This window comes from Colossoma macropomum, unplaced genomic scaffold, assembly GCF_904425465.1.
Source record: "Colossoma macropomum unplaced genomic scaffold, Colossoma_macropomum, whole genome shotgun sequence".
NCBI classification, from domain to species: domain Eukaryota; kingdom Metazoa; phylum Chordata; class Actinopteri; order Characiformes; family Serrasalmidae; genus Colossoma; species Colossoma macropomum.
In genome coordinates, this window is record NW_023494809.1 from 9,295,170 (window position 1) to 9,320,518 (window position 25,349).

Below are 25,349 nucleotides of genomic sequence, written 5' to 3' on the forward strand. Positions count from 1 at the left end.
TTATAAAATACAATACATAAGTAAGATGTAGTTATACTATCTGTTATTTCACTTATCCATCCTCGTTTTTTGTTTGTCCATTTTGCTCACAACATATCCCATCATTTAATCTAGCCAAAGGATATTGTGTGCAAATTATTTCAGTGTGAAATAACTTTTTCTTCTTCTTCTTTTTCTTCAGCAAAAAGCCAAAGAAACCACAGCGAAGACAAAACAATAACAACAGGCTGAAGCCCCTGACTCTGGCCTATGACGGCGATGCTGACATGTAGGCCAGCTCGGGCAGAAAACGCCATACAAACACACTTCACCCACATCATAAACACACACACGTTCATGCTCGGTCACATCAGCAATGCCTAACGTTTCATCTCAAATACAGAACCCTCATCCGCCTGAACAGCTGAACCTACATTTTCTTTTACAGCAGAGCCTTCAAAACTCCCACACACAACGGGAGGACGCCTTTTTATGTTATTCGTACTTTATTTTCAAAGTTGGCTGAAAAGGTCCTTCCCCTCCGGCCTGATCAGCACAGTGATGGTGTTTTTCCCATTTTTCCTGCTGTTCTCTGGAGTTTTTTGGGGTTTTTTTGGAGGCCAGAGGAATAAATACAAAAGCCAAAACATTACAAAAAAAAGAAGATGCAAAAGTAAAAAAAAAAATCAGTGAATGAACTTAATGTGTTGCAGATCTAACAGACTTCTGACTTTTTCTTTTGCGACCTCCTGGGCAGCAGCCTTTCTATGGAAGGTGAAAAACGTAGAGGAACACAATCGCTCTCCTGGAAGTACTGCCTCTTCTCTTCTCTTCGTTCCAGGCACTATTGCACTATATTAGTGCAGCATGATATGCACTTAAGTCAGGGTTTGCCACTGAACTTCGGCAGGTTGTAATAAAAAAAAGGAAACAATGGAAGAGAAAAAAAGAAGTGAAGGTATTTGTCAGTAAATGTCACATGAGGGCACGGATGGGACTTTCTTTTAGAGCCGAAGATTCATTTCATTTGCTTGACATCTTTTTTTCTCTGTTCGTTTTCATTCACTTGTGCATTGTATAGGTTGTCTGATGTGTCTTTTTCTGCTCATCACAGTTTGGACATGTAGTTGCTACTACACTCTTAAATATAAAGGTTCCTAATTGGTTCTTGGTCTGGACGTATCGGGGCAGATCTAATAACGTTTTTAGCATGTTGGATTTAAAAAATGGCTGTTGTGACTTAATATATAGGTGCAGTGGCGTTTTAATGCCCACTACAGGACAAAACATGCTTTTTTCCCTCATTGCGTATGTATTTATAGGCTCTTGAAGCTCAGAATAAGCTCAAAAGTATGTACTCCGGTTTAACAAGGCTGACAGTAAATACTCGCTTGTTTATTATGCACTCTATGTGAAACTGACCGATTGAGAATAAGAATCATGCAGAGTGGTCTGGAGTGAATTGCTCTGTTCTAGAGTAACTTATCGAACTGGATTTTCTTTACAGTGGTGTGATCGGAACCTGAAGTCTACCACACAAATTTAGCCACTTTAATTATCCAAAACCACAAGTGAACCTACATATGTTCTATGACCTACATGTCTTAAGAGTTTTACACGTAAATGTCAATAGTAGAAAGATGGCAAGTTTGAAAAAAAGTTTTCTTTAAGGACTATTTTGCCTTACAATGCTCTGCATGTATGAATTTTTAAAAAGTACATTTTAGGCCAAAATCTTATCTTCAAGTTATCAAAAAAAATTACTCGGGCATCAGACAGCGTGGTTTCCATAGTATATGGGTCAGCAACATACTGCTCCGGAGTCGCTTGCGGCTCTTTTACTGCACTGTTGCGGCTCCTCTCTCTCTATACATATATAAACTGTAGTGTTCTAACACAGTTTTAACAAAAAATGGTCTTAAATGCCAGAGTTCATCCAGAAACGGTCTTACACGCTGCTAATTCACTAACCTTTAACCCTGAAGGTTGGCGTGCAGACTGCTGGTCACCGTAATAACATAGACAACAATCTCACCTAACTAGCAGCCAACGAAAAAGAGAGAGATTTAAGATGAACATCGATAATTTGGAGACGAATGGTTATATTTGCACTTAGAGGCACTCAGCTGGAAAAGTTTCCTGCCAGAAAAGCGAGAAAAGCGGCTGTAGCTGAGCTAAAGCTTAAAGCAGAGCAAAGTAAGTCTGTGTTTTCGTTTAGTGCACATACTGAGACATATTTACAGCCAAGATGGTACAATAAAAATAAAATATTGTGGCTCCCAAGGTGGTTTAATTTTTGTTGACAGGACAAAATGGCTCTTCTTAACACTTGGTTTGCCGACCCCTGACCTAGTATGTCAAAATGATTACTTACTTTATCAAAAATTATTATCTTGAAAAAATTACACTTTATCTAAGAGTAGCAACAAAGAAAACCAACAGAATAAAGTGGTTATTTTTAGAAGTCAAACTTTTGAAATAAGTTAAAGTATGGACATGCTGCTAGAGAGAGAAAAAAACTATTACAATTATCTTATTGTTATAAAACTACCTTTTCCTTAGTGATAAACTCGCTTTCATACAAAAATCATGTGAGCCAAACACCTGGCTGTATTGTGCTGCTTGTATGTTTCATTGCACAGTTGTATCTGTGTTCATTTTAGTAGATAAGCTGCTAAACTGGCCGTCCCCACCAGCACAAACTGATCAGTAATTAGTACCTCTTTTAGTAAATCTGCCCCTCAGTTCCAGAAAAGGTTGTTCAAACTCAATATCTCAGTGCATTGTAAATGGTAACACCACTTTACTACAAAGTTGTAAGCAGGTTTACTTATTTCAGTACAAATTGACATTTTACTCAAATTAAAAATTGTCTCAAATGAGAAATTTGTAGACCTGAAAATAATTTGTTAAACTGGTTTCCCGGCTTTGTTTAAGTAAACTTTTGATATAGTTTACAGTGTGGTTCTTTAAACAGCCATTTGTTGAAAGGTTCTTTAGGGAACCTTCTATGCCATCACTCCAAAGAACCCTTTTTGGCACCTTTATTTTTAAGTATCCATTTTGAGCTTTTCTAAGATTACTTGTTGAGATGCACTTGTGAGGAGAAAAAAAATAAACAAAAGAAAAGGTTGTGGCAGGCTGATGATATTTTGTGGAAGGCCCCACGTGTTGTATATGGGTTGTACTTACGTTTGTTTCATGTGAAGACCAGCAGTTTCTGCCTTACTGAACAAGAAATGTGGAAAAAATACAAATAATTCTCGCTTTTAATTATAATTCAATTGGTTATATTTATAATTGATATGAATTATAATTGCCAATTCCTAACAGAACAGTACAGGTGTAATGCAGATGAGTAGTATTAGTATCTATATTTGGCCTGATTTAAAAACATTTTAACATTTTTAAAATAACAACATGGCTTCCCAAAGGTGGTAATTACAATTATTATTATTATATTATGGTCATTATGAGTACAATCATGACAAAATCAATGAAGATTAGAATAAAAAGACTTGTCTTAGTCTTTTTACGGCTACAGTTGATGAAATAGCAGTTATATTTTTATGTAAATTGTATGCAGGTTGCACCTAATTGCTACATTAATGTTAAAAAAGAATTGGACATTGCATAAAAAAGTAATTTGCTATGTAATGACTATCATTAAGGAGCCAATTCAATGAGAACATAATATAAAATACAGCTATATGTATTAAATATGTAAATGCTGGAGATAATTTAGAATATTTTTGTTCCAATTTTGATTTTTTTTATTATCCCATTTGCAGAAGCTGCTCAACATTCGCTGAATTCCATTCAACACATTTGCAGCTGGTGAAATGAATGTTTACTTTTCATTAGTTTGTTGTATTTTTTATTTATTTATTTATTTATTTTGGATATTCATGAAAGTGTGTACATTTCATTTTTTATTGCACAATGATGTTTGGTAAAAATTTAGTAAAGAAAAAAAGTATTGCTGATCTTTGTTCACTTTGTTGAAATTCATGTTGTAAGTAAGAAAAATCGAACAAGGTTTAGTGCTTTTTTTTGTACAGGTTGTTTATGTATCTGATAAATTACAGATAATAAATGACAAGATACTGGTGTGTAAGAGCTGCGTACTGTCTTCGTTCAGCAAAATGAAGACACGATCACGTAACTAGATGATTCAAATAGTTGAATGGACTAATATAAACAATCCAAAGTTCCTTTGAGAATCTCGTTACAGTAACAGACGTTAAGATAAACTTTTTGTGATGAAATATTGGATGTTGTGTTCACCAGGCCAAAGAAGAAAAGGACCATCCAGATTGTTACCAGCGTAAAGTTCAAAATCCAGGGTCTGTCATGGTGGGGGGTGTATTAGTGCCCATGGCATGAGTAACTTGCACATCTGTGAAGGCACCTTTAATGCTGAAAAATATATACACATTTTGCAACAACATATGCCGCCTGCTAGACCACATGTGTCAGGCTCCAGTCCTCACGGGCCAAAAGACTGCAGACTTTAGTGCTCTGCCTCATTAAACTCACTTGCTTCAGTTCATCAGCTAATTAGCAAGGCCTTCAAGAACTGAATTCAGAGTGTGAGATGAGGGTAAACCAGCATTCAACAACAACGACTGCTGTAACTGACGTAACGTAACTGAGGCCAAACTCAATTGAATATTTAAACCCTGGCAATGCGAAAATGATCTTGTTCATTCGTGTGAAACAAACCAATGATATTATTTGTTGACAAATCATACAAAGCGAAGAGAGCCTGCAGCTTCATTCGCCCTTATGGGTCATTTACGACCCCTCTGTACCTGAGATGTTCTGTAACGTTAGCAGGGAACATCCTAACTAAGCAGATAAAAGTGGTTCTTTTTTTGTTGGAACTACAACTTTTAGAAAACAGTCACTCAGGTGCCACAACAAGTCTCTCACATTGCATGTACAGCAGTGAAAAAAGCCACTAGCTCATCTGGACCGCTGGACATACAACAGATGAACAGTGAAGCCGGTTCCAAGTTGACCAAGTTAGTCACAACAGCAGAAAAACTTTTCGCCGACTAAAAACATGAGATAGATCTTCAAATTAAAAGTGGACTGGAACTTGGTAGCCAGAGCTGTACCAGCATGGCTTGCCGAAAGTAAGGTAATATTTGCTAACTTACACAAGCTAATGCTCATCTAAGATTATTAATAACTTTAACGAGACTGTATTTACGATAAAACAGAAATACAATTCACTGCTAAGAATTTGAGCAGTTTTGTTAACATCGTTTCAATCATTAGGTTTACCGTGGTGATCTATGTATTTATATAAGCATAGTGTGCATATTTATATTTAAATATAAATAAATATAAATATACAAGGATTTTTTTCGAGTAGAAATTTAGTTCAGGACAGTGAACTTTCAGGCTGCTTTACCGATTAAGAACAAGCTGGGAAAAAAAGTTAAAGCTGAACCCTGGGGTAAACGCAAGTCTCACAGCACTTTGGTCTGGAAGGTCCCCAGTTTGGCCTGCCTGTTCTAGAAAAGGCCTTTTCACAGAGGTCCATGCTTTTAACATGACAAGCCACATGCTGCATGTTACATGCTGCATAATCAGAGAGTGTGGGTGCTAGACTGGCCACTATGACCATATATATAAAAAAACACACTAAAGTTCATAAAGTAAAAGTTCATATATTGTGTTCAGTTTAATACAGATCAAACAAAATTGACTAAACGCTATTTTCTGTTTTTACCAGCCAAATTATATTTGTTTGAGAGAAAAACACTTGTAGCACAATATCAGACTGATAGACTCTTTGTGTTGATAAAGCCTGATGAAGAATTCCAGGCAGACTGCACTCTGGGTTCTGTAAAGCTGTGAAGTCTGGGTCTGTTTTTCGTACAATATTGTCAGAATTATGAACTCAGAAGTCTACAAACACATTCTGGCTGCACACCTGCAGAAATCTGCAAAAAAACTCCAACAATAACAAAACACTATAGACACATATTGAAAGAATACCTAAAAGAAAGTCGTGGAATAGTCTGTTTAACATAAACGACACTAGGTGTGACATTTTGTTTCCTAATACAGTAAACTTTCTGGAGCCCCTGTTTCATGACATAATAGAATGAAACGGCAAAACAGACTGTACCCAACTGGATACCTTTAAACTACACTTTGAAAAATTAAAAAACAAAAAGTAAATGAGTGGTGAATCACTGAATCACCAAGCGCAATGCAAAGCGTCGAATGCAGTGGTGTAAAGCGCCACCACTGGACTCTAGAGCAGTGGAGACGGGTTCTCTGGAGTGACGAATCGCGCTTCTCCGTCTGGCAATCTGATGGACGAGTCTGGGTTTGGCGGTTGCCAGGAGAACGGTACTTGTCTGACTGCATAGTGCCAAGTGTAAAGTTTGGTGGAGGGGGTTATTATGGAGTGGGGTTGTTTTTCAGGAGTTGAGCTCGGCCCCTCAGTTCCAGTGAAAGGAACTCTTAATGCTTCAGCACCAAGAGATTTTGGACAATTTCATGCTCCCAACTTTGTGGGAACAGTTTGGGGATGGCCCCTTCCTGTTCCAACATGACTGTGCACCAGTGCACAAAGCAAGGTCCATAAAGGTCCATAAAGGTCCATAAAGGTCCATAGGCCAACATCATATTAAACCCTATGGTTTGGTACCTCAAACTGAAGCTGCCCACTCTCATTAATACATAGCCTAAATAATAATGTCATAATGGTTACCAGGGATGTCACACAATAGATTTGTCTCTTTGTTGCTTGTATTAGTCACAAGTCTAATGTGACCTCAATGCTGTATTCATCCACTTACAACAGACACAGATAAAGCAATGCTATTTCCTCTCTCTAACTGCAGGTCCTACACATGCACACACATTATAGACTGGTACAGTCTCAGGTGGGTCAATAATAAAGGGTGTGATTTTGCTTAATAACTTGTGTGACAGATGTGAGAAATGAGGACAAATTAAGAGAATAACATTTCAACAAGTTCAGTATTGATTTGAACCGAAAGCTTAAAGAACTCTCACTACTTTCTTCTTGATCACTGACCTCCGTTAGACCTGCTTCAGCTCCGTCAGTCTCCTTCAGCTTCTTCCTCTCCCTCTTCATGCCTGTGTTCAGTAACACAATGAGAAATTAATCGCTTCCAATTCATGTTTGAACTGGCAAAAAAACTCTCACCTGACTGGCCTTCGACGGAGCTGCCTATTCTGAATTTCGTAAAATGGTGTTATGATCAGCACATTAACATACTGTAAACAACAGTCTGTGGCTAATGTTGGTGTGACTGATTTAAAATACTGCAGAGAAACATAAAAACAAACAATATAAAGAGCCGTTATTAAAATTTAACGTTATTGCTAGCTCTTCATTACTCGCTCATACTCTCACTTCAAGTTTCTTATAAATTCAAGCTTAGACTGAAACAGGTGGCTCTTCAGCTCTCTAATGTTTGTGCTAACAGCCTCTCTCTTTCTCTTTAGCTCTGGTAAACTTGGAGTTAACTAGGTTAGCTAGCTAGCTAACTAACAAGCAACCGAGTAGAACTTAATAGCCAGCTATATTGACCATAATTTGACACAAATCTACACCTCAAATGTTTTTACTCTGTACTACTTAGTTTCACGGTGGCCTAGTTTATTTCCGTACGTTAGCTAAGCCTTTAGCTGAAATCCTGTCTCAATGTCTGCGTTTGCCATCTGTAGTGATGGGGAGTCGAGTCCAAAGGAATCGATTCTTCAACTCCAACATGTGTGGTCGACTCAATGACTCTAAGAGTCGAAATGCCTGGAATCTACTCTTCGTGTTTTTCATCGAGGGAGATGTGATGCAGGGCAGAGTCTGCGTTTGAGTAGCGTGAGTTTGATTCATCACCAGGCTTTAAACTCCAACGCTGCTCACCGGCAACGCGGCTCACTCATCAAAAGAGGATGAAGCTTCTTAAAAGCTGGTGAACAAGACACCTGAGTCTCTGAGAAATCTGAGTTTGTAAGTGTCTCTACAATGAATTATTTCACATCAAACCACTCTGCCTCAACCACTGAATTATGCAGAAACTTTGAAAAAGTGGGGGAATTCCCCTTTAAGATGAATAGCAGAATAATAAGGGTTTAGGTGTTCTGGTGCACTGATGACTCTTACTCCCATTCAGAATGGTATACACGTGCAACCACTTCCTTGCTAATGAGCTAATTAGCTCTTCTTAGCTAATTAAAAGAGGGCGTGGCTCCGAAATCACGCGGTCCCTTTAAAGGGGAACTCCACCGATTTTTTTAAATTTCTGCATATTTAAATGGTTAAGATGTAAAAGTCTTTCAAAGTGGTTTGGTGTGAAATACTCTTCTAGAGAGACTTATAGAGTCAGAATTGTTCACAGTGGTGGTGATAGGAACCAGACATCCACCTCTAAAAGCTCCCTCACAGAAAGTACATAAAATAGTTATGAATGCACTGCCTGATGTCTGAGACATTGTTTATGATAGTATTGCGATACGATTTTGGCCTTAGACGTAGTTCTTAAACCCATTCATGGTGGAGAGCTACATGCAGGGCGTTGTAAGGCAAAAATAACAAAAATCCCTACATAACATTTATTTTTGTAGTTTTATCACTACTTTACAAGCATCAACATCACATATATAAACTCAGAAGGCACATGTAGGCACGTGGTGGTTTTGGATAGTAAATAAAATGTCCACATCTGCACTGTCCTATCAGCACCACTGTACTCAGTTTCTCTACAGTGAACCGTTTCACACCAAACCACTCTGACTCTGTTTACGCCTCAGCGACTAAATTAAGCACAAATTTTGAAAAATCGGTGGAATTCCCCTTCAGTGACTTCTTACGTTGCACCTGTGATCCCTCGCACGCGCCCCCGTCCCTCATATAGAGTTTTCACTCTCTGCTACTGGATGCACGAGCGCGCAGCTCGCGCGAGCGTGAAGCTTCAGCTGCACGTCCCTCCTCAGAAATCCTCTCCTGCTGGTCTGACTGTCACAAACGGTCGACGTCTCGTGCCGCTGTTTCACTTTTAGGATGAATGAACGCGCGCGGCTGTGAAGTCTCGCGCATTTGTGGCTCGTGCGGTAAAACGTGGTGAGAAAAGTTAGAAAGACTGTTCAAGGATGCTCTCCGCGCGAGCTCTGGCATGTCTCGCGATCCTGCGCGCCGTTTGCGGGGTAAGATGTTCACATTCCTTCTACATGTTTGCTCATTGTTTTGTTGGGATTCAGTTTAAAGCGCTGATTGCTGGAGGCTGGTTGGAGATTCAGCACCGCGGACAGCTCCACTGCGCTGCGGCACCTATAGTCTAAAGGGGAACTCCATCCGCTTTTCAGAAATTCTGCATAAAATTCTGCATAATGCAAAATCATTCAGTGTGTTTTGGTGTGAAGTGCTTCATTGTGGAGACTCACAGTGGTGGCGAACCAGGAGTCACATAGTCAACAACACACATTTTATCTACTGTTCAAAACCACCAGGGAACCTACACGCGTCTTTTAAATGTAATGTTGATGATGGTAAAACAGTAGTAAACCTGAAAATATGCATTTTTAGGGAAAAGAGTAGCACTTTGCACGTAATACCATGTATGAAAACAGCTGCATATGCACTTTAACCTCTCATCAGCAGGAGGTCATTCCATTAAAAGAGTGCCAGTTCAGCATTTTAACTGGCTTAATTCAACTCAGAGAATTACCCTGATCTTTGCATTAAAAACATTCTTTCTTGTATGCTGTACTCCATTCTTTTTACTAGGTAAAAATAAAAAGTAATATTACCATCAAATCTATAATCTATACCCAAATGTTCATCAATTGCTATAGAATGATTGGCCAGGTAAGACTTAGGGATTTTACTGGGGTTGCACACAGTATAATTATATACTTTACAGCTTTACAGAACCCTTAAAGCATTCTATTGCTCCATTCAGCATAAAATTGTCATGCACACACACACACACACACACACACACACATATATATATATATGTATATATATATATATATATATATACACATATACATATACATATGTGTGTGTGTGTGTGTGTGTATATATATATATATATATATATATATATATATATATATATATATATATATAAGTGAACTGAAAGACAGGACAGGATCATGTAAAGTAGTATGTAAAGTAGTATCATGTAAAGACCATAAGTTTTTCATTTAGGCTCATTACAGCGTATACACAAGTCTAATGATTAGAAAGCTCAGCAATTTATAAGGGAACCTACAACACATACATGTATTCAGCTGTTACAAGAAATTGCAATATAAACAATTATAGCTGACTAATTTTTGTTAGTTAACTCATCTTACTATCGCATAGCCTACTTCATAATATAGCTCACAGAGCAGCACTGCTGAAGGGACCCAGCACACATTCACTCACCTGTTTCAGGCAAGATAATAATTATATATAATAATTATATAATGACTCATTATTAAATTTAGCATCATCAGACTCTCATAACTGATTGGTCACTACCCTGATGGAAGAATTTCACCATAAAGCATAATTGATGCTTTATTGATAATTTTGACTGATGATGGCTGACTGTCTCACTTTCCATACCTGAGGTGGCCAGAAGTTCCACACTCTTGAAAAAGATTCTTTAGTAAAGAAACTGTTCTATGTAGAACCATGAACACCAACCAAAAGCTGCTATTACAACCCCATTTCCAAAAAAGTTGGGACGTTGTGCAAAATGTAACATATCAAATGTTGAAACTGAGAAATTTTATTGTTTTTTGAAAAATATATGCCCATTTTGAATTTGATGCCAACAACACGTTCCAAAAAGTTGAGTTTTTCAGAAGTAAAGATGAGGAGGGGTTCACCACTCTGTGAAAGACTGTGTGAGCAAATAGTGCATAAATTCAAGAATAACATTTCTCAACGTAAAATAGCAAAGAACTTTTGCTTTTCATCATCAAATGCTGCCACCTTCCCTGGGCCTGAGCTCATTTAAAATGGACTGAGGGGAAGTGGAAAAGTGTCCTGTGGTCCGACAAATCAAAATTTTTCTGACATCATGGGCACTGTGTTCTCCAGGATAAAGACCACTCAGCTTGTTATCAATGCACAGTTCAAAAGCCAGTATTCATGATGGTATAGGGAAGCATTAGCACATGGCATGGGTGACTGGCAAGTCTGTGAAGGCACCATTAATGCTGAATGATATATGCAGGTTTTGGCATCATATGCTGCCATCCAGACAACGTCTTTTTCAAGGCCTTGATTATTTCAGCAAGACAATGACAAACCACATTCTGCATGTATTACAACAGCATGGCTCTGTAGTAAAAGAGTCCAGGTGCTGAACTGACCTGCCTGCAGTCCAGACCTGTCACCACTGAAAACATTTGGCGCATTATGAAATGAAAAATATGACAAAGGAGGCCCCGAACTGTTGAGCCGCTGAAATCCTATATCAAACAAGAACAGGAAAACATTTCACTTTCAAAACTACAGCAGTGTCTCCTCAGTTCCCAAACACTTGCTGAGTGTTGTTGAAAGGAGAGGTGATGAAACACAGTGGTAAACAAGCCCCCGTTCCAACTCTTTTGGAACGTGTTGTTGGCATCAAATTTAAAATGGGCACAATTTTTTTTAAAAAAACAATACATTTTCTCAGTTTCAACATTTGATATGTTGTCTTTGTAGTATTTTCATTTAAAAATATGGTTTACATGATTAACACATCATTGCATTCTATTTTATTTACAATCTGCACAGCATCCCAACTTTTTTGGAAATGGGGTTGTAATAGCAGAACCCCTTTTGGTGCCACAGAGAACCATATACAGCACATTCTCCATCAATATGAAAAACTCTTTAATCATGCAAAGGGTTCTTTGAGTGTTCACAGTTCGAGATAGAACCATTGTCTTTACTGAAGAACACTTTAAGAACCAGCTTTTTTAAGAGTGTAGGATGTAATGAAAGTTGCTGCTCATGTTTATGAACTTGTTTACAGAAGCTGCACTGAAAGAGTCGGCGAGGCTCGATGAGCAGTAAGCAGCTGGGGGCAGATGGGGGGCACGCATGATCCTCTGTGATAGAGATTTAATTATTGTGAGTAGTGAAGCCCCCAGTACCCCTTCATAAAGACCAGCTTTAGCAGGCATCATTAATACACTCCGGTTTAGCAATCAGAAAAAGTGCTGCTCTGTGTTATTTCATCTTTAGTGTAGATATTAGTCTGCATTAAATACGGCAACAGTAATAAATAATGCATCTCCTGTAATATGGCTCTCAGTACTGAGGCCTGGATCTGTATGCACACTCTCACTCTAAGAAAGATGGTTCTTCAAGGGTTCTTTAGTAGAGACAGTGCTTCTATATAGAACTATTTTGAAAAGGGTTCTATATAGCACCAAAAAGGTTCTTGTTTTATTACCATGTCAAGCTTATAACAATAGAAGAACCGTTCTATGTAGTACCATCTACAACACATTCTCCATCAATCTGTAGAATGTTTTCATCATGCAAAGAACTCCCAGTGTAGTAACTGCTTGTATGCATGGTAATGAGTAGCTGATTGGATGTTCATCCATTATGACATCATCTCACTGTATTACTTCATTTTTTTACCAACTGTTTGTTCCTGTTTTTTCTCCTCTTCCTTCTTAAATCGTTTATTTTTTCTAATTTCACTTTTATGCTGGTTTCTCCATTTTCTCCATTCCATCTTGTTCACAACAAAGAAAGTAAATATCATGATAAATAATTCTGTATTGTGTTGTTATATTTTTTTGTAATATCGCCCACCTTTAGTCGATCCTGAGATCTAACCGTTTCAGTCCAGCTTCATCTCCAGAGGCTCCGTATCAGTTCTAGCTCCCAGCTGAGCCCACCGATCCGTTCAGTACTAATAGGAATGAGAGATGACATGCTGCTTGATCCCCAAACGGATTATTGCTTTTTTAAGAGGAAATATGTATATGTAAGCCTCAGTCATCCTGGAGATCCGGTATTCCACCTTAACTTGTGTGGAACATTTGTGTTATATAGAGGTTCTTTAAACTGGAAAAACACACATCATTTACAATTTAAGAGCCATCCTCTGAAAGGTTCTTCTGAAAACCAAAAATGTTTAAGAGTGAAGAGTTAAAGTGGGTTACATTCAGATTTGATCACATAATTTTCACATTATATGTCCAAAAGTATCCAGACAGCCCTCCTATTTACTGACTTCAGTTACTTTAAGATGCACTCATTGCCTATAAAAGCATTAACCAATAGAATGAGATGCTCTAAAACATGCACAGTTTTAAAGGGGTGGCCAGAGTGGCCGGCCCATTCCCACCTCCACCCCCCTGAAATTTAATTGGCCACACCATATGTCACCCAAAATTTCTGCCATGTCTTTGGCTTCCACCTCACTTTAGGGCAGGTATTTGCGTCTTTAGGAGGAAGGTTGTTTTGCTATTGCTGGAGCTATACTCCCCAAACCCCGCCCCACCACTGCTCTAGCAGCCACACATAAGCCTAAGGTCATCATATCCCATGCCAAGTGTCGGTTAGAGGAGTATAAAGCCCCCCAGGCATTGGGCTGAGGAGCAACTGTGTTCTCTGGAGTGGGATGAGTAGAGTGATCCAGAACTGATCATCAACATCAGTAGCCGAGCTCACAAATGCTCTGCTGACTGCAATCAAATCCTCACAGCAATGTTCCAACATCTAGTGTAAAGCCTTCTCAGAAGATTAGAGGCTGTTACTGTCCAAAGTGTGCAGAAATGTCTTCAACTTCTACAAAACTTCTGCATAATTCAGTCATTAAGATGTAAACAAAGTCATTCAGAGTGGTTTGATGTGTTCTAGAGAAACAGATTCAGAACACTTCACAGTGGTGGTGAATGGAACTAGGCGTCCGAAGAGTTTAATGCCTCTAAAAGCTCCATCACAGAACGTTTTTACATGAAATCTCTATGAATACGCTGCCTGATGGCTGGAACACTGTTTTCAAGAGGTTTTGGCCTACATTTTTTTTCAAGCTGTTAATGGTGGTGAGGTACATTCAGGGCATTGTGAGGCAAAATAGTCCCTAAAAACATATTTTTTTTTTAGATGCATCACTATTTTACCATCATCAGCATTACATATAAAACTCAGAAGACGTGTAGGTTCACTGGTTGTTTTTTTGATCATAAATGGCTATGCAGTCGTGTAAAGAAGTAAGTACAACCAATGATAAGTTGACTTTTTCAGCATATCTGGAGATACAGATATCGGGTCTTCATTTAAACAGTGCTGATAGATAAAGGGGATATCAATTAACAAGTGACACTTAGAATCAACATGTTTGCCATCCTCTCTATGATGGAACTAAACAGCAATGCAATTTCCTTATGTGGAAAAAGTAAGTGCACCCCATAAATATATCACTACTTCAAACATGTCAAATGGAAATCAGGGGCATCCAATCAGGTGCTAATGATTAGAACGCCGTTAGAGAACATCTGAGATATCTGGTCTGGTTTGCTTGTTGTTATTGGAGTGTGTGGTATCATCATGCCTGAGTCTCTCTGAGGCCTTCAGAAACACAGTTGTAGATGCCTGTGAGTCTGGGAAGGGGTTTCAGAAAATATCCAAAATATTGGAAATCAATCATTCCACTGTCCAGAACATCGTCTACAGTGGAGAAGATTTAAAACCACTGTCACCTTGTCCAGGCCAGGCAAATTTACCCTGAGAGGAGACTATAAGATGCTAAAAGAAGTCTGTAAGAGCCCCAAAATGTCATCACAAGATCTGCAGCTAGCTCTTGCTACTGTTGATGTAAAGCTGAATGCATCTACCATGAGGCAAGAAACATGTGCTCTGGACAGACAAGTTAAAGAGTTGTTTAGCCACAGTACCAGAAACCGTGTTTGGTGAAAGCCTATTAATTCTCTTTCATAGCAGAGAGTGTTTGAGGAGAATGTGAGACCATCTGTAAAAAAGTCGAAGCTGAAGAAGCGGACCCTCAAACAGGATAATGATCCCAAGCATACAAGTAAATCCACCAATGAGTGGCTCAGAAGGAAGAATTGGAGGGTTACGGAGGACCTAGTCAAAGCTCAGATCTGAATCCCATTGTGTGGAGGGATTTGAGATGTGCTGTACAAGCAAGAAGCCACTCAAACGTTGCACAATTGAAAGAATTCTGCAAGCAGGAATAGTCAGAAATTTCTCCCAGTGGAAGAAACTGGTAGACAGAAACGCTCGCATTTAGTTGTTTCTGCCAAAGGGGGCGGTAGAAAGTGACTGAAATCAGGGGTGCACTTAGTTTTTCAACAGACAGAAAATTCAGTTATTTACTTTTTAAGTAAATGAATGAAGTAAAATTTCCATTGTTTTTGTTCTGTTACAGAACGTTTATCTATACATGTTGTTTGTTTAGCTGATGCTCTTTTTCTTTCTCTTGCTTCCTTCCTTCTTTCTCTTTTTTTTGTCTTTTTTCTTCTTTCATTCCTTCTTCTTCTTTTCTTTTTCTTTCTTCTGTTCTTTATCTTCCTTCCTTTTTCTCTTTCCTTCCCTCCTTTCTTTCTTAACTCCTTTTGTCTTTTTCTTCTGTTCTTTCTTCCTTCCTCCATATTTTTTCATCTTGTTCATCTTCATCTTTCCTCCATTTCTTACTTTTTTTTCTTCTTGCTTAGTTCCTCTCTTTCTTTCTACAATTCTTTCATTCCTCTTCCTCTTTTCTTTCTTCTGTTCTTTCTTTTTCTTCCTTCACTTTTCTGTCTTTTTCTTCTTTACTTTCCTCCCGTCTTTATTTCATTTCTTTTTCTGCCTTGTTTTCATCTTTCCTTCCTTTCTTACTCTTTTTCTTTCTTCCTTTGTTTTTCTTTACTTCCTTCGTTCTTACTATCATTCTTTCTTTTTCTTCCTCTTTTTCTGTCCTCTTTTTTTCTCACTTCCTATCTTGCTTTTTCTTCGTTTTTTCCTTTATTCTATTATGCTTCTTTCTTTTTCTTCATTCTTTTTCTTCCTGTTCTATTGTCTTTTGCCTCTTTACTTTCCTCTTTTCTTTCCTTACTTCTTTTTTCTGTTCTTTGTTCTGCCCTCTTTTCTGCCTTTTTTCAATTTCCCTTCCTTTCTTACTCTTTTTCTTTCTCTTTCTTTCTTTGTTATTCTTGCTTACTTCCTTTTTTCTTACTATCGTTCGTTCTCATTTTCTGTCTTTTTCTTCTTTCTTTTTTCTGTTCTTTTTTCTCGCTTCCTTCCTTCCTTCCTCTCTTTTTCTTCATTTTTTCTCTTATGCTTCTTTCTTTCTTTCTTTCTTTCTACATTTTATGGGATGTACTTCTTCCTGTGTCTGTATTTGTGTTCTAGTCGTGCCTTTGGTTCCTCTACAGTGAACCTTTTCACATTAAAGCGTTCTGACTTCAGAAACAAATTAAGCAGAAAACGGAAGATCAGTGAGTTTAGCTGAGCAGCAGATGAAGAGTGAAGGGCGTCTGCTCTACTGCCTGCACTAAAACACCAGTAATTATCAACAGCACAGACTGTTTATAACACTGTAACACAACCTGCAGTTCATCTCCGGCTGAACAGGATGATCGCTGTTCTGTTTGTGTGAAAGCGTTCGTCTCCATCTTTGTGTTTCTCTACAGCTCAGTGAGACGGACGACAACACAGACGCTTGTCAAACCTTATCAAAACACCTTCATCCTGTAAATCTGCAGACTTCTTTAGTCCTGATCCACTACAAAAGGGCTCGGAGTGAAGAGCCATTAGAAATCCTCATCCTGCTCACGGCGTCTCCAGACGACTGTCACTCTCTGTGTGAGAGTTAATTATGTGTCAGCGCTTCTTGGCAGAAGAGAGCAGCTCCTGCACTGAGTGACAGAAACCCATGAATTGTAAATTAAGAGAAACAGACGAGAGTTTTTGTAATTTTTTGAGTAATTGATCTCATTAATGGAGAGCTGCAGGGGGGCGGAATTAGGAGGCGCTTTCATTGACGCTGTCTCACCATGAGCCACTCGGGAAATTTCAATGAGTTGTTCGCAGCTCTCGGAAGGCGAGCAGTGTGTTGTTTTTCCTGTTATTCTTCTTCTTTTTCTTCTCCTAACGCACTTTAGATTGCTCAAATCCCTTAACATGGACTCAAACAACGTCTAGGACAATTTCAGTGAGATCTGTTCTCCACAACCTTTATACTTTTAAAGTATTTTAGATTAAAATACATTTTTATTAATTTGTCTGCTGGAATCTTCACGGTTTAGATTTCACTGACACAGCTGATGATGTCATAATGTGCTTGAAGCTGATTGGCTGAGCTTGTTTAATCCACTGAACACTGAACAGTGAACACACTCTCCCCTTCAGCCTTACTGCGGCCGTATAACCTCACCCTCTGTCTTTTCTCTATGTCTTTTTCCTTCTTTCCTTCTTTTTTACTTTTTCCATTTTCTTCTTTTCCTGTCTTTCTTTCTTTCTATTTATTCCTTTATTTATTTCTGTTTCTTCCTTTACTTTCTTTCTTTTACTTTTCCTTTTACCTTCTCTTTTGTCCCTCCTTTTTGACTTTTATCTTTCTCTTCTTTCCTTCCATTTTTTTTCTTTTCATTTGTCTGTTTTTCTTCTTTCCTGCTTTCTTCCTTTCTTTTCCATTCTTCCTTTTTTCTTTATTTTTTCTTGCTTCCTGCCTTTTTAATTCTTCCATTCTTTTACTTTATTCCTTCCTTTTCTTTCTTTTTTGCTTTTCTTCTCTTTTTCTTTCTTTTGTTCTGTTCTATCCTTACTGTTGTCCTTTGTCTCTTTTTCTTATTCTCTTCCTTCCTTTTTTCTTTTCTTCCTTCTTTTTTCTTACTTCCCTCCTCTGTTTTTTGGTCTTCCATTCTTTCTTTCTTCCTTCCTATTCTTTCTTTTTCTTCTTTCCTTTTTTTTATTTTTATTCTTTCTTTCTTTCTTTTCTATCCTTCCTTTCCTTCTTTCTTTTCTTTTCTTCCTTCCATGCTTTCTTTCTTTCCTATTTTATTATTAATGTGAATTCTGTGACCGATTCCTCACAAATATTATTTAATGAGTTTCTCTATATTTCCTTCAGGAAATGCAGATTCAGTGATATTAGATTTCAGTAGTCTGTTTATGTAAACAACAACGATCTGAAAAGTTTACTGAAAAGCCTCTGAAGTAAAACTGTACAGAATTTGAACAGCGAGTAAAAGCGGCACACTTGTGCAAATATGAACTCTCTTCAAAGCACTAGAGAGAGAGAGGGAGAGAGAGAGAGAGAGAGAGAGAGAGAGAGAGAGGAGATGAAGGTGTTTCAGCCCAGAGGTAATCACCAGCTCACAATGAAAGCAATTTTTCATGCGTGCTTATGGGGCTCCGATTCTAAATGAGTGTGAATAGGACGGACTATCGAATGTGAAAGGAGTTCATGAGCTATGAGCTATTGGTCACACTCCTCATCACCCTGGAACTCAGTCAGTAATGAAGCTATAGCTACGATTTACCATCCAAAGGCCTCCAGAGGAGGATTTAATTAACGGCGCTTTCATTAGACGCTGGATTCCATCCGCTAAGTAGTGCTGATCATGTTTTTGGACTATAACATAATTAAACATACAGCTTACTATGAAAACTGCTCCATAATTCAAATCAGCTTAAGTTATTCCATCGTCCAGCATCAGGAGGACGGCGAGAGTCGCTGTCGTAATGGAATCTCGTATCTCTGAAATGACGCTTATAGGAGAAGCAAAAACATTCAGCATAATTCAGTCATTTAGAGTGCTTTAAAGTGCATTATAGAGTCAGTGCATTATCACTGACTCTGACGTCTTCACAGTGGTGCTGACAGGAACCAGGATTTGTGACATCTACAATGCAAATATAGCCATTTTATTGAGTATCCAAAAGCCTGCTGAACATCACACCGCCATCTTTGTACTCACTGCACAGTTACTGTACTTTAAGTCCTAATATTATTGCACTATTCATGTTTGCACATTTACGGAGGAAAACCTCATATCTCCATTTTTGTCATTTTACAGTTTTTTTACATAATTTGAAAATTTCATGAAGAATGGACCAAAAGAAACAGCTCAGAATGACTTGGAAAAATGTTTGGTTCCAATGACTTACATTAAAAGTGAAGTAGGTTTTTTTCTTCTCCTGTAAAGTTACCATTTTGGAGATACGAGGTTTTCTTACAACAGCAGCGATATGCTGATCTCACAGTACATACTATCTATATCTGCATTCGCTCCACTCACTCTGTATTTTTCTATGCATATTTATACATGCAATATCTATATTTTTTACCACTCTACTGTCCTTAATTGTACATATTGTGACCACAGCAACACTTACCACAGTGACTTTCCTGCACTTTATATGTAATAATACTGTATATAATACTGCACTTCTGGTTAGATGCTAACTGCATTTCATTGGCTCTGTACCTGCACTCTGCATAATGACAATAAAGTTGAATCTAATCTAATCTAATCTAATCTAACCTAATCTAATCTAATCTAGATGTATCCCTCCATCCTGCAGGAATTTTAAAAATATGTTTGAGCTCCAAAATCTAATCTCAAAACTATCCTAAAAAACTCAGTCTTAAACTAGCGGTCTTGGTCTCAACAATGGCCCCATTTGGACTCGGTCTTGCCGTGGTCTTGGTTTAAGGTGAACTCTGAAATTTTTGTCAAGACCAGCCGAGTGCGATGCCTCCATCTGAGGTAACTGGAAGTTGAATTATTCCTGAATATGAACAAAGCCAGAAGGGGTTCCCAAACTTTTGCAACTCATGGCTCACACAAAAAAAAGATAAAAAGATTAAAAGAAGCCAGACACACACATTGCCTTCTTTTTACCTATAAAGCACTTACTGGCCATATGACATCATACATCACAAAAATGCACAGTGTAAATACAGGGTGATTCAAAAAGATTCATCTCATTTCAAAACACCCTATTTGTTCAACCGTGAGGCGTCTAGGAACCAATCACATACCAATTGAAAGAGGGGGTCACAGAGTTTCTGACTATCACCGGAATTTGACTATGGCGTTGATGTTGTCCGTACAGCTGGAGGAGGTTTATATTGAGCACTTGTAAAATTACATAATAAACTTTATGCTCACATAAACCATTTACAATTTATTGCATTGTTCTGTAATGATTTACAAGTGAAATAAATCATTTTGAAATCGGATGAATCTTTTTGAATCACCCTGTAGTGCGTTTTCTCAGACTTGTTCCAGTGACTGGATCACCCTTCAGGTGCCAAGAGCTTTTACTGAACTAGGAAAATCTGCTTTATATTGTTGCAATTTTAATTGTTTATTTTGATTTGATTGATTTTTACTATTCAGTTCACTATGATTTTATGTAGAAATCAGTCAGTTGTATTTCTCTTTAATGTAACGATGTTATTTCCAAGTAATTGGTCCATCATTATTAAATATTCACATAATGTAAAGCACAGCTGGTGTTTTCAAATGGCATGATAAAAAAAAATTTGATATGACACCGATGATTTCTGTGTTTATTACTGCATTTATATATATATATATATATATATATATATATATATATATATATTTATACCCTGAGTAAAGGGCCTGTATTCTACATTACTCTTACTATTTTACATATTCATATTTTATCCACTCATTAGATCCACTAATAATCTAATTCAAATGTTCCTTAAAAATGTTTGGAGAAGTTGCTCACCATTTATCTAGAACAGTGTATTCTTTCAGAAAGGTATGGGGCAAAATTATTGGCACCCTGAAAAAATATTTTAAATAAAACCAAAGAAATTTCCATCTTTGGGGGAAATTTTTATTTTATTGTATTTTATTTTATTTTATTTTATTTCATTTCATTTTATTGCTCCTAGTTTCCAGGAACCGCTTCCCATTTCCCCCAGTGTGTAAATATGAGGTTACACACACGTGAATCCCTTTATCATCCATCTTCACGGGTAAAACCAAAGAGCTGTCAACTCAAGAGACTGAAGGTTGACCTGCACAGACTAGGAAATAGCTATAAATACATCAGTAGTCACTGAATACACTGTCAGATGCCACCACAATGAACAGACGCTTTTTGAAAGACTTTCAGGAAAGAAGCCTTTCCTAAGAGCAAGCCACAAAATTCAGCACCTGAACAAACAAAATGTCATTGGAACTACAAATGGAATGATGTGATGTGGTCAGATGTGACACAAATCAGACTTTTTGGTCATGCACACCATCACAATGTTTGGTGGCCTGCATATAATGAAAAGCACCAGATACGCACTGTCAGATACAGTGGTGGATCACTGATGCTTTGGGGATGTTTTTGCTGCTCGTGGCGCAGGAGCTCTTATGAAAATAAAAGGCATAATGATTTCCATTAAATAGGACAAATCTGTGTTACATCACAACAACACAGAGCTTCCGGGTGGATAACACTGGCAGTGCTGCACTAACACAACAGGATTTTGTACCTGATGCTGATTTAAGAGTTATTTAACCAAGATATTGAAGAAACCAGAACATTTCCAGTGATCTTGTGATGAAACATCTAAATACTGAGATAGTGTGTATCTCTACATGTCCATTATTAAATACTAGTAAACTATTAGCACATCATTGTGGATACTGGCAAACGTGTGCTACTAAACTGTTCTGGTGCTGTTAAATTCTATTTAAACTGATCCCTCCACTCTGATAACTTCACCATTAACTGGACTGCATACGGTTCATTTATTGTAATTTCATCATGAGCAACACCAGCCATTCATTTTCACTGCAGTGTTCAATGAAAAAGTTACTTTATAAGTAGCCTTTATTTTATCTGCTATGATAGTGCTAACAGCTGTAGGCTAATGTTAGCGCCAAGCTAACAATACATGCACTGGGTTTTAAATGACTGTTATCAACTTTTAAAAGCTAGAAAATGGCGAATTCTTAAAGCTGAACCAGGGTGTTATTAGGTTTTCGTGTTACCTCATTCTCTGATTCTGTTTCCTGTTTGTAAATGGGAATGAGGGGAATGTTTTTACTCTGAAGTGTCTCAGAGTCAGGGCTAGCTGCTATAAGGTGATAGCCAGTCATTTTACCATGCTTTTCATTGCAGCAAAATCACACTGAAGCACGGTGGAGTTCCAAAGCATGATGGCATTTATTAGGAGTTTCATGCACTGAAATTAAACTTAACATAAAATTAGGAGAATTGGCGGAGCCATGGGGAGGATAAAGCAGAAAGCAAAGTGTAGTTTTCCCAACAGACTTTTTCATTCAATGTCTTTCTTTCTATCTCTATCTCTCTCACTCTCTCTCTCTCTGTGTTTTCTTTCTTAGCAGTAGCAGAAAAAAGGGGCACCTTTGCAATTCTCAAAGGCATATGGACCCTATTTCCCCCCAAAACATTTAACATTACAACCTCAAATACAACAGTATTTTACCCTTATTGACCCTATTTTGGTCCAGTCTGTTCTGTTTGTCTTTACCGCTACTTAAAATGAGCTGCATCTACCAGTCACTGGATACATTATCAACCTGGAAGTATAGGTGCAGGGGGTAGTGCTGTCGCCCTCACAGCAAGAAGGGCCTGGGTTTGATTCCCCAGCCGGGTGGCCATGTTCTCCCTGTGTCCGTGTGGGTTCCCTCCCACAGTCCAAAGACATGCAGTCAGGCCAATTGGACACACTAAATTGCCTCTAGGTGAGAATGTAAATGTGTGTCTGCCCTGCGTTGGACTGGCAACCTGTCCAGGGTGTGTCCTGCCTTCTGCCCAATGACTGTCTGGATAGGCTCCAGCACCCCCCACCCCTGTGACCCAGAAGGATAAGTGGCTTAGATTGTGTGTATGTGAGTGAGTGAGATTTTAGCCCAAAATTTGTCTGCCTCTGCCAGGGGGCTGTGGGTGGACTTTCAGCATGATAATGACCCCAAACACACATCAAAATCCACACAGAAATGGTTGCGAAAACACAAAATCAAAGTTATGTAGTGGGCCCTCTCTCAGTCTTCAGATCTGAACCCAAGTGAAAACCTGTGGTGTCTTCAAACCTCTCGAAGATGTCAGTGCAAATCAAGGATATCAAGAAAATGTGCATGGAGGCGTGGTCCAAGAACCCTCAAAAACTGTTCTCCAACTTTGTTAAGCATTACAGAAAGTGGCTCCGTGCTGTTACTCTTGCCATATTGATTTTAGCTCATTTTTATGAAGGGTGCCGATAATTCTGGAGTCGACTATATGTAAATGACTATATGTAAATGATCTCTTCTGATTGACTTGTATTTTGCCTTGATTAAAAGGCAGTCCAGGCTGAAACGCAACTTACAGCTTCAACAAGAATGGGTGGGCCAAACCGCTGTAGGCTGAATAAGAGTATTTAGTTGTGTTGGTTTTTGTGACATCACAAAAGTAATGAATGAATGAATGTTACAAAAGGGCCATTTTAAGACTTTTTATTATTAGCAATGGGCTCTATGATAAATAGTGTTTTCACTACATCAGACTCTTTTATTTCAAAATAGTCAGGAAAATTCCTTTAAGCTTATGTTGAGTTATTGGACTGTGCCGGTAAATACGGGGCGTCTGGTCACCCTATCTTCTGCTGAAGCTATACAATCATTCATGGTGTACAGTAGCTGCATCTGATATCTCTCCAGTTTGTCCTGAGTTCTTCTAAAACTGACCTTGTTCTGACTTTTCCTGTCGTAGCCGAGGAGCTTTTCTGGCGAGTGACAAACTGTAATATTTGGAGTATTGATCTGCAGACTAACTTATAAATCGCCTCGCTTGCACAAGACAAATCTGCTGTCAGGCCGTCCCAGTCGGAGTCAGGGAGTAAATGTCCCATCTCGCCTCTGAATGGCTTGCTGGAGATGCCACTTAGACACAAGCAAGTCGTGAAAGTGAACTTTCTTTGAAATGAATACCTTTTTACAGTTCTCCATTTAGCTCTGCTAGGCCAATAACAAAAGCATGTTGTCTTTTTATATGTTAAGAGGAGAAATTTTATTATAAGCATTTTTGTTCGTCATTTTGGTCATTGAAACAAAGGGAAATTCTGACCTCCTGAACCTGTTGATAAAGAATGAAAAATGCTTGTATATGTAATGAATTATGTAACATGCAATGTATTTAATTATGCAGTTAGATAAATAAATTAGGCCTGTCAAACTATCACTGTAATGAATGGCAATTAATCACACAGTTTAGTGCAGTTAAACATGTTTAATTGCATTGTTTTATGTAGGTAATCGTGATTAACTGCATTATTTTGTGCAGGCATTCATGATTTTGTATAGTTGTGCAGGCATTCATGATTTGTATAGTTAATCATGATTAATCGCATGGTTTTGTGTGGTTGATCACAGTTCATTGCATTATTTCAGAAGCCAATCATAACTAACCACATTCTTTTGTGTAATCATGATTAGTCGCATTACTTTGTGCAGTTAATCACAATTAATCACATAGTTTTGTGTAGTTAATCGTGATTAATAGCATTATTTTGTGTAGTTGATTGCGATTAATTGTACTTGTTCATTGGATTCTTGTTACAGTGGAGGCTCTTGAGGGGAACTGGAGCTCCACTTTGCTTTTGCCACATGATTTTAACATGATTTACTGTGTTTTTTGACAGACTATATATGTCAAAGGATGCACACCGGAGACCCCTGAACTTCAGCAAGATCAGAAGAGTGCTGAGTTTGCAGTGAAGGAACTCAGTGTTGATCAGACCAGTTTGAAAACTTCAAATGCTGACAATGGTACAAATGCTCCCCTTATTGGGCCGTTGTACAGTAAGCTCAGATCTGGTCAGGACCTTGGATGGCAACTCCCTGACACTAGCCTCCATCCCTTGGGCCAGCGGGCTAGGAGACGCCCACCCATAAAGACAGGGAAACTGAGGAAGATGTTTGGCTGGGGAGACTTCCACTGCAACGTAAGGACGGCTTCCTTGGACCTGCTGATCAAGGGTAAGATTGTGGATCATGGAAACGGGACGTTCAGCGTTCACTTTCTGTGCAACACCACCGGTTTGGGGAATGTTTCTGTTGGACTGGCCCCGCCCACTAAGGTAGTGGAGTTTGGTTTGGCGCAAGAGACAACTGGGGAATCGGTAGAGTCCAAGCTGTTTAACTGCAGGATTGAATCGGAGAAGGTGGAGCAGAGCAGCAGGACAACATGGTGCAGGAACAACCCTTCTAAAAGCTGCGACCACCAGCAGACCCACAGCCACGTGTCATGGCTTTGTGCCAAACCGTTCAAAGTAATCTGTGTCTACATTGCGTTCTACAGCGTGGACTACAAACTGTTGCAGAAAGTCTGTCCAGACTACAACTACCATAGCGACACTCCTTACTTTCCTTCTGGATGA

General features: G+C 38.5%; 2 protein-coding genes across 2 annotated transcripts in view; both read left to right on the forward strand.

The window, feature by feature from the left end:
* LOC118799119 (thrombospondin type-1 domain-containing protein 7A) overlaps positions 1 to 215 on the forward strand; it is a 213,026-nt gene extending 212,811 nt beyond the window's left edge. The window contains exon 32 of the mRNA XM_036558827.1: positions 182 to 215. The gene's annotated coding sequence lies outside the window, so the exon portion shown is untranslated. The remainder of the gene's footprint in view (positions 1 to 181) is intronic.
* Positions 216 to 9,123: 8,908 nt separating this feature from the next.
* Positions 9,124 to 25,349, forward strand: LOC118798521 (neurexophilin-1). Its single transcript, XM_036557904.1, has 2 exons — positions 9,124 to 9,177; positions 24,612 to 25,349. Exons 1-2 carry the CDS (start codon positions 9,124 to 9,126, stop codon positions 25,347 to 25,349), a joined length of 792 nt encoding a protein of 263 aa, XP_036413797.1.

Bases quoted from the DNA above. Each gene is read 5' to 3' on its own strand.
- LOC118798521 (XM_036557904.1), top strand. From the start codon at position 9,124: ATGCTCTCCGCGCGAGCTCTGGCATGTCTCGCGATCCTGCGCGCCGTT. The intron at 9,178-24,611 runs GTAAGATGTTCA...GTTTTTTGACAG, and splicing joins TCCTGCGCGCCGTTTGCGGG to ACTATATATGTCAAAGGATG.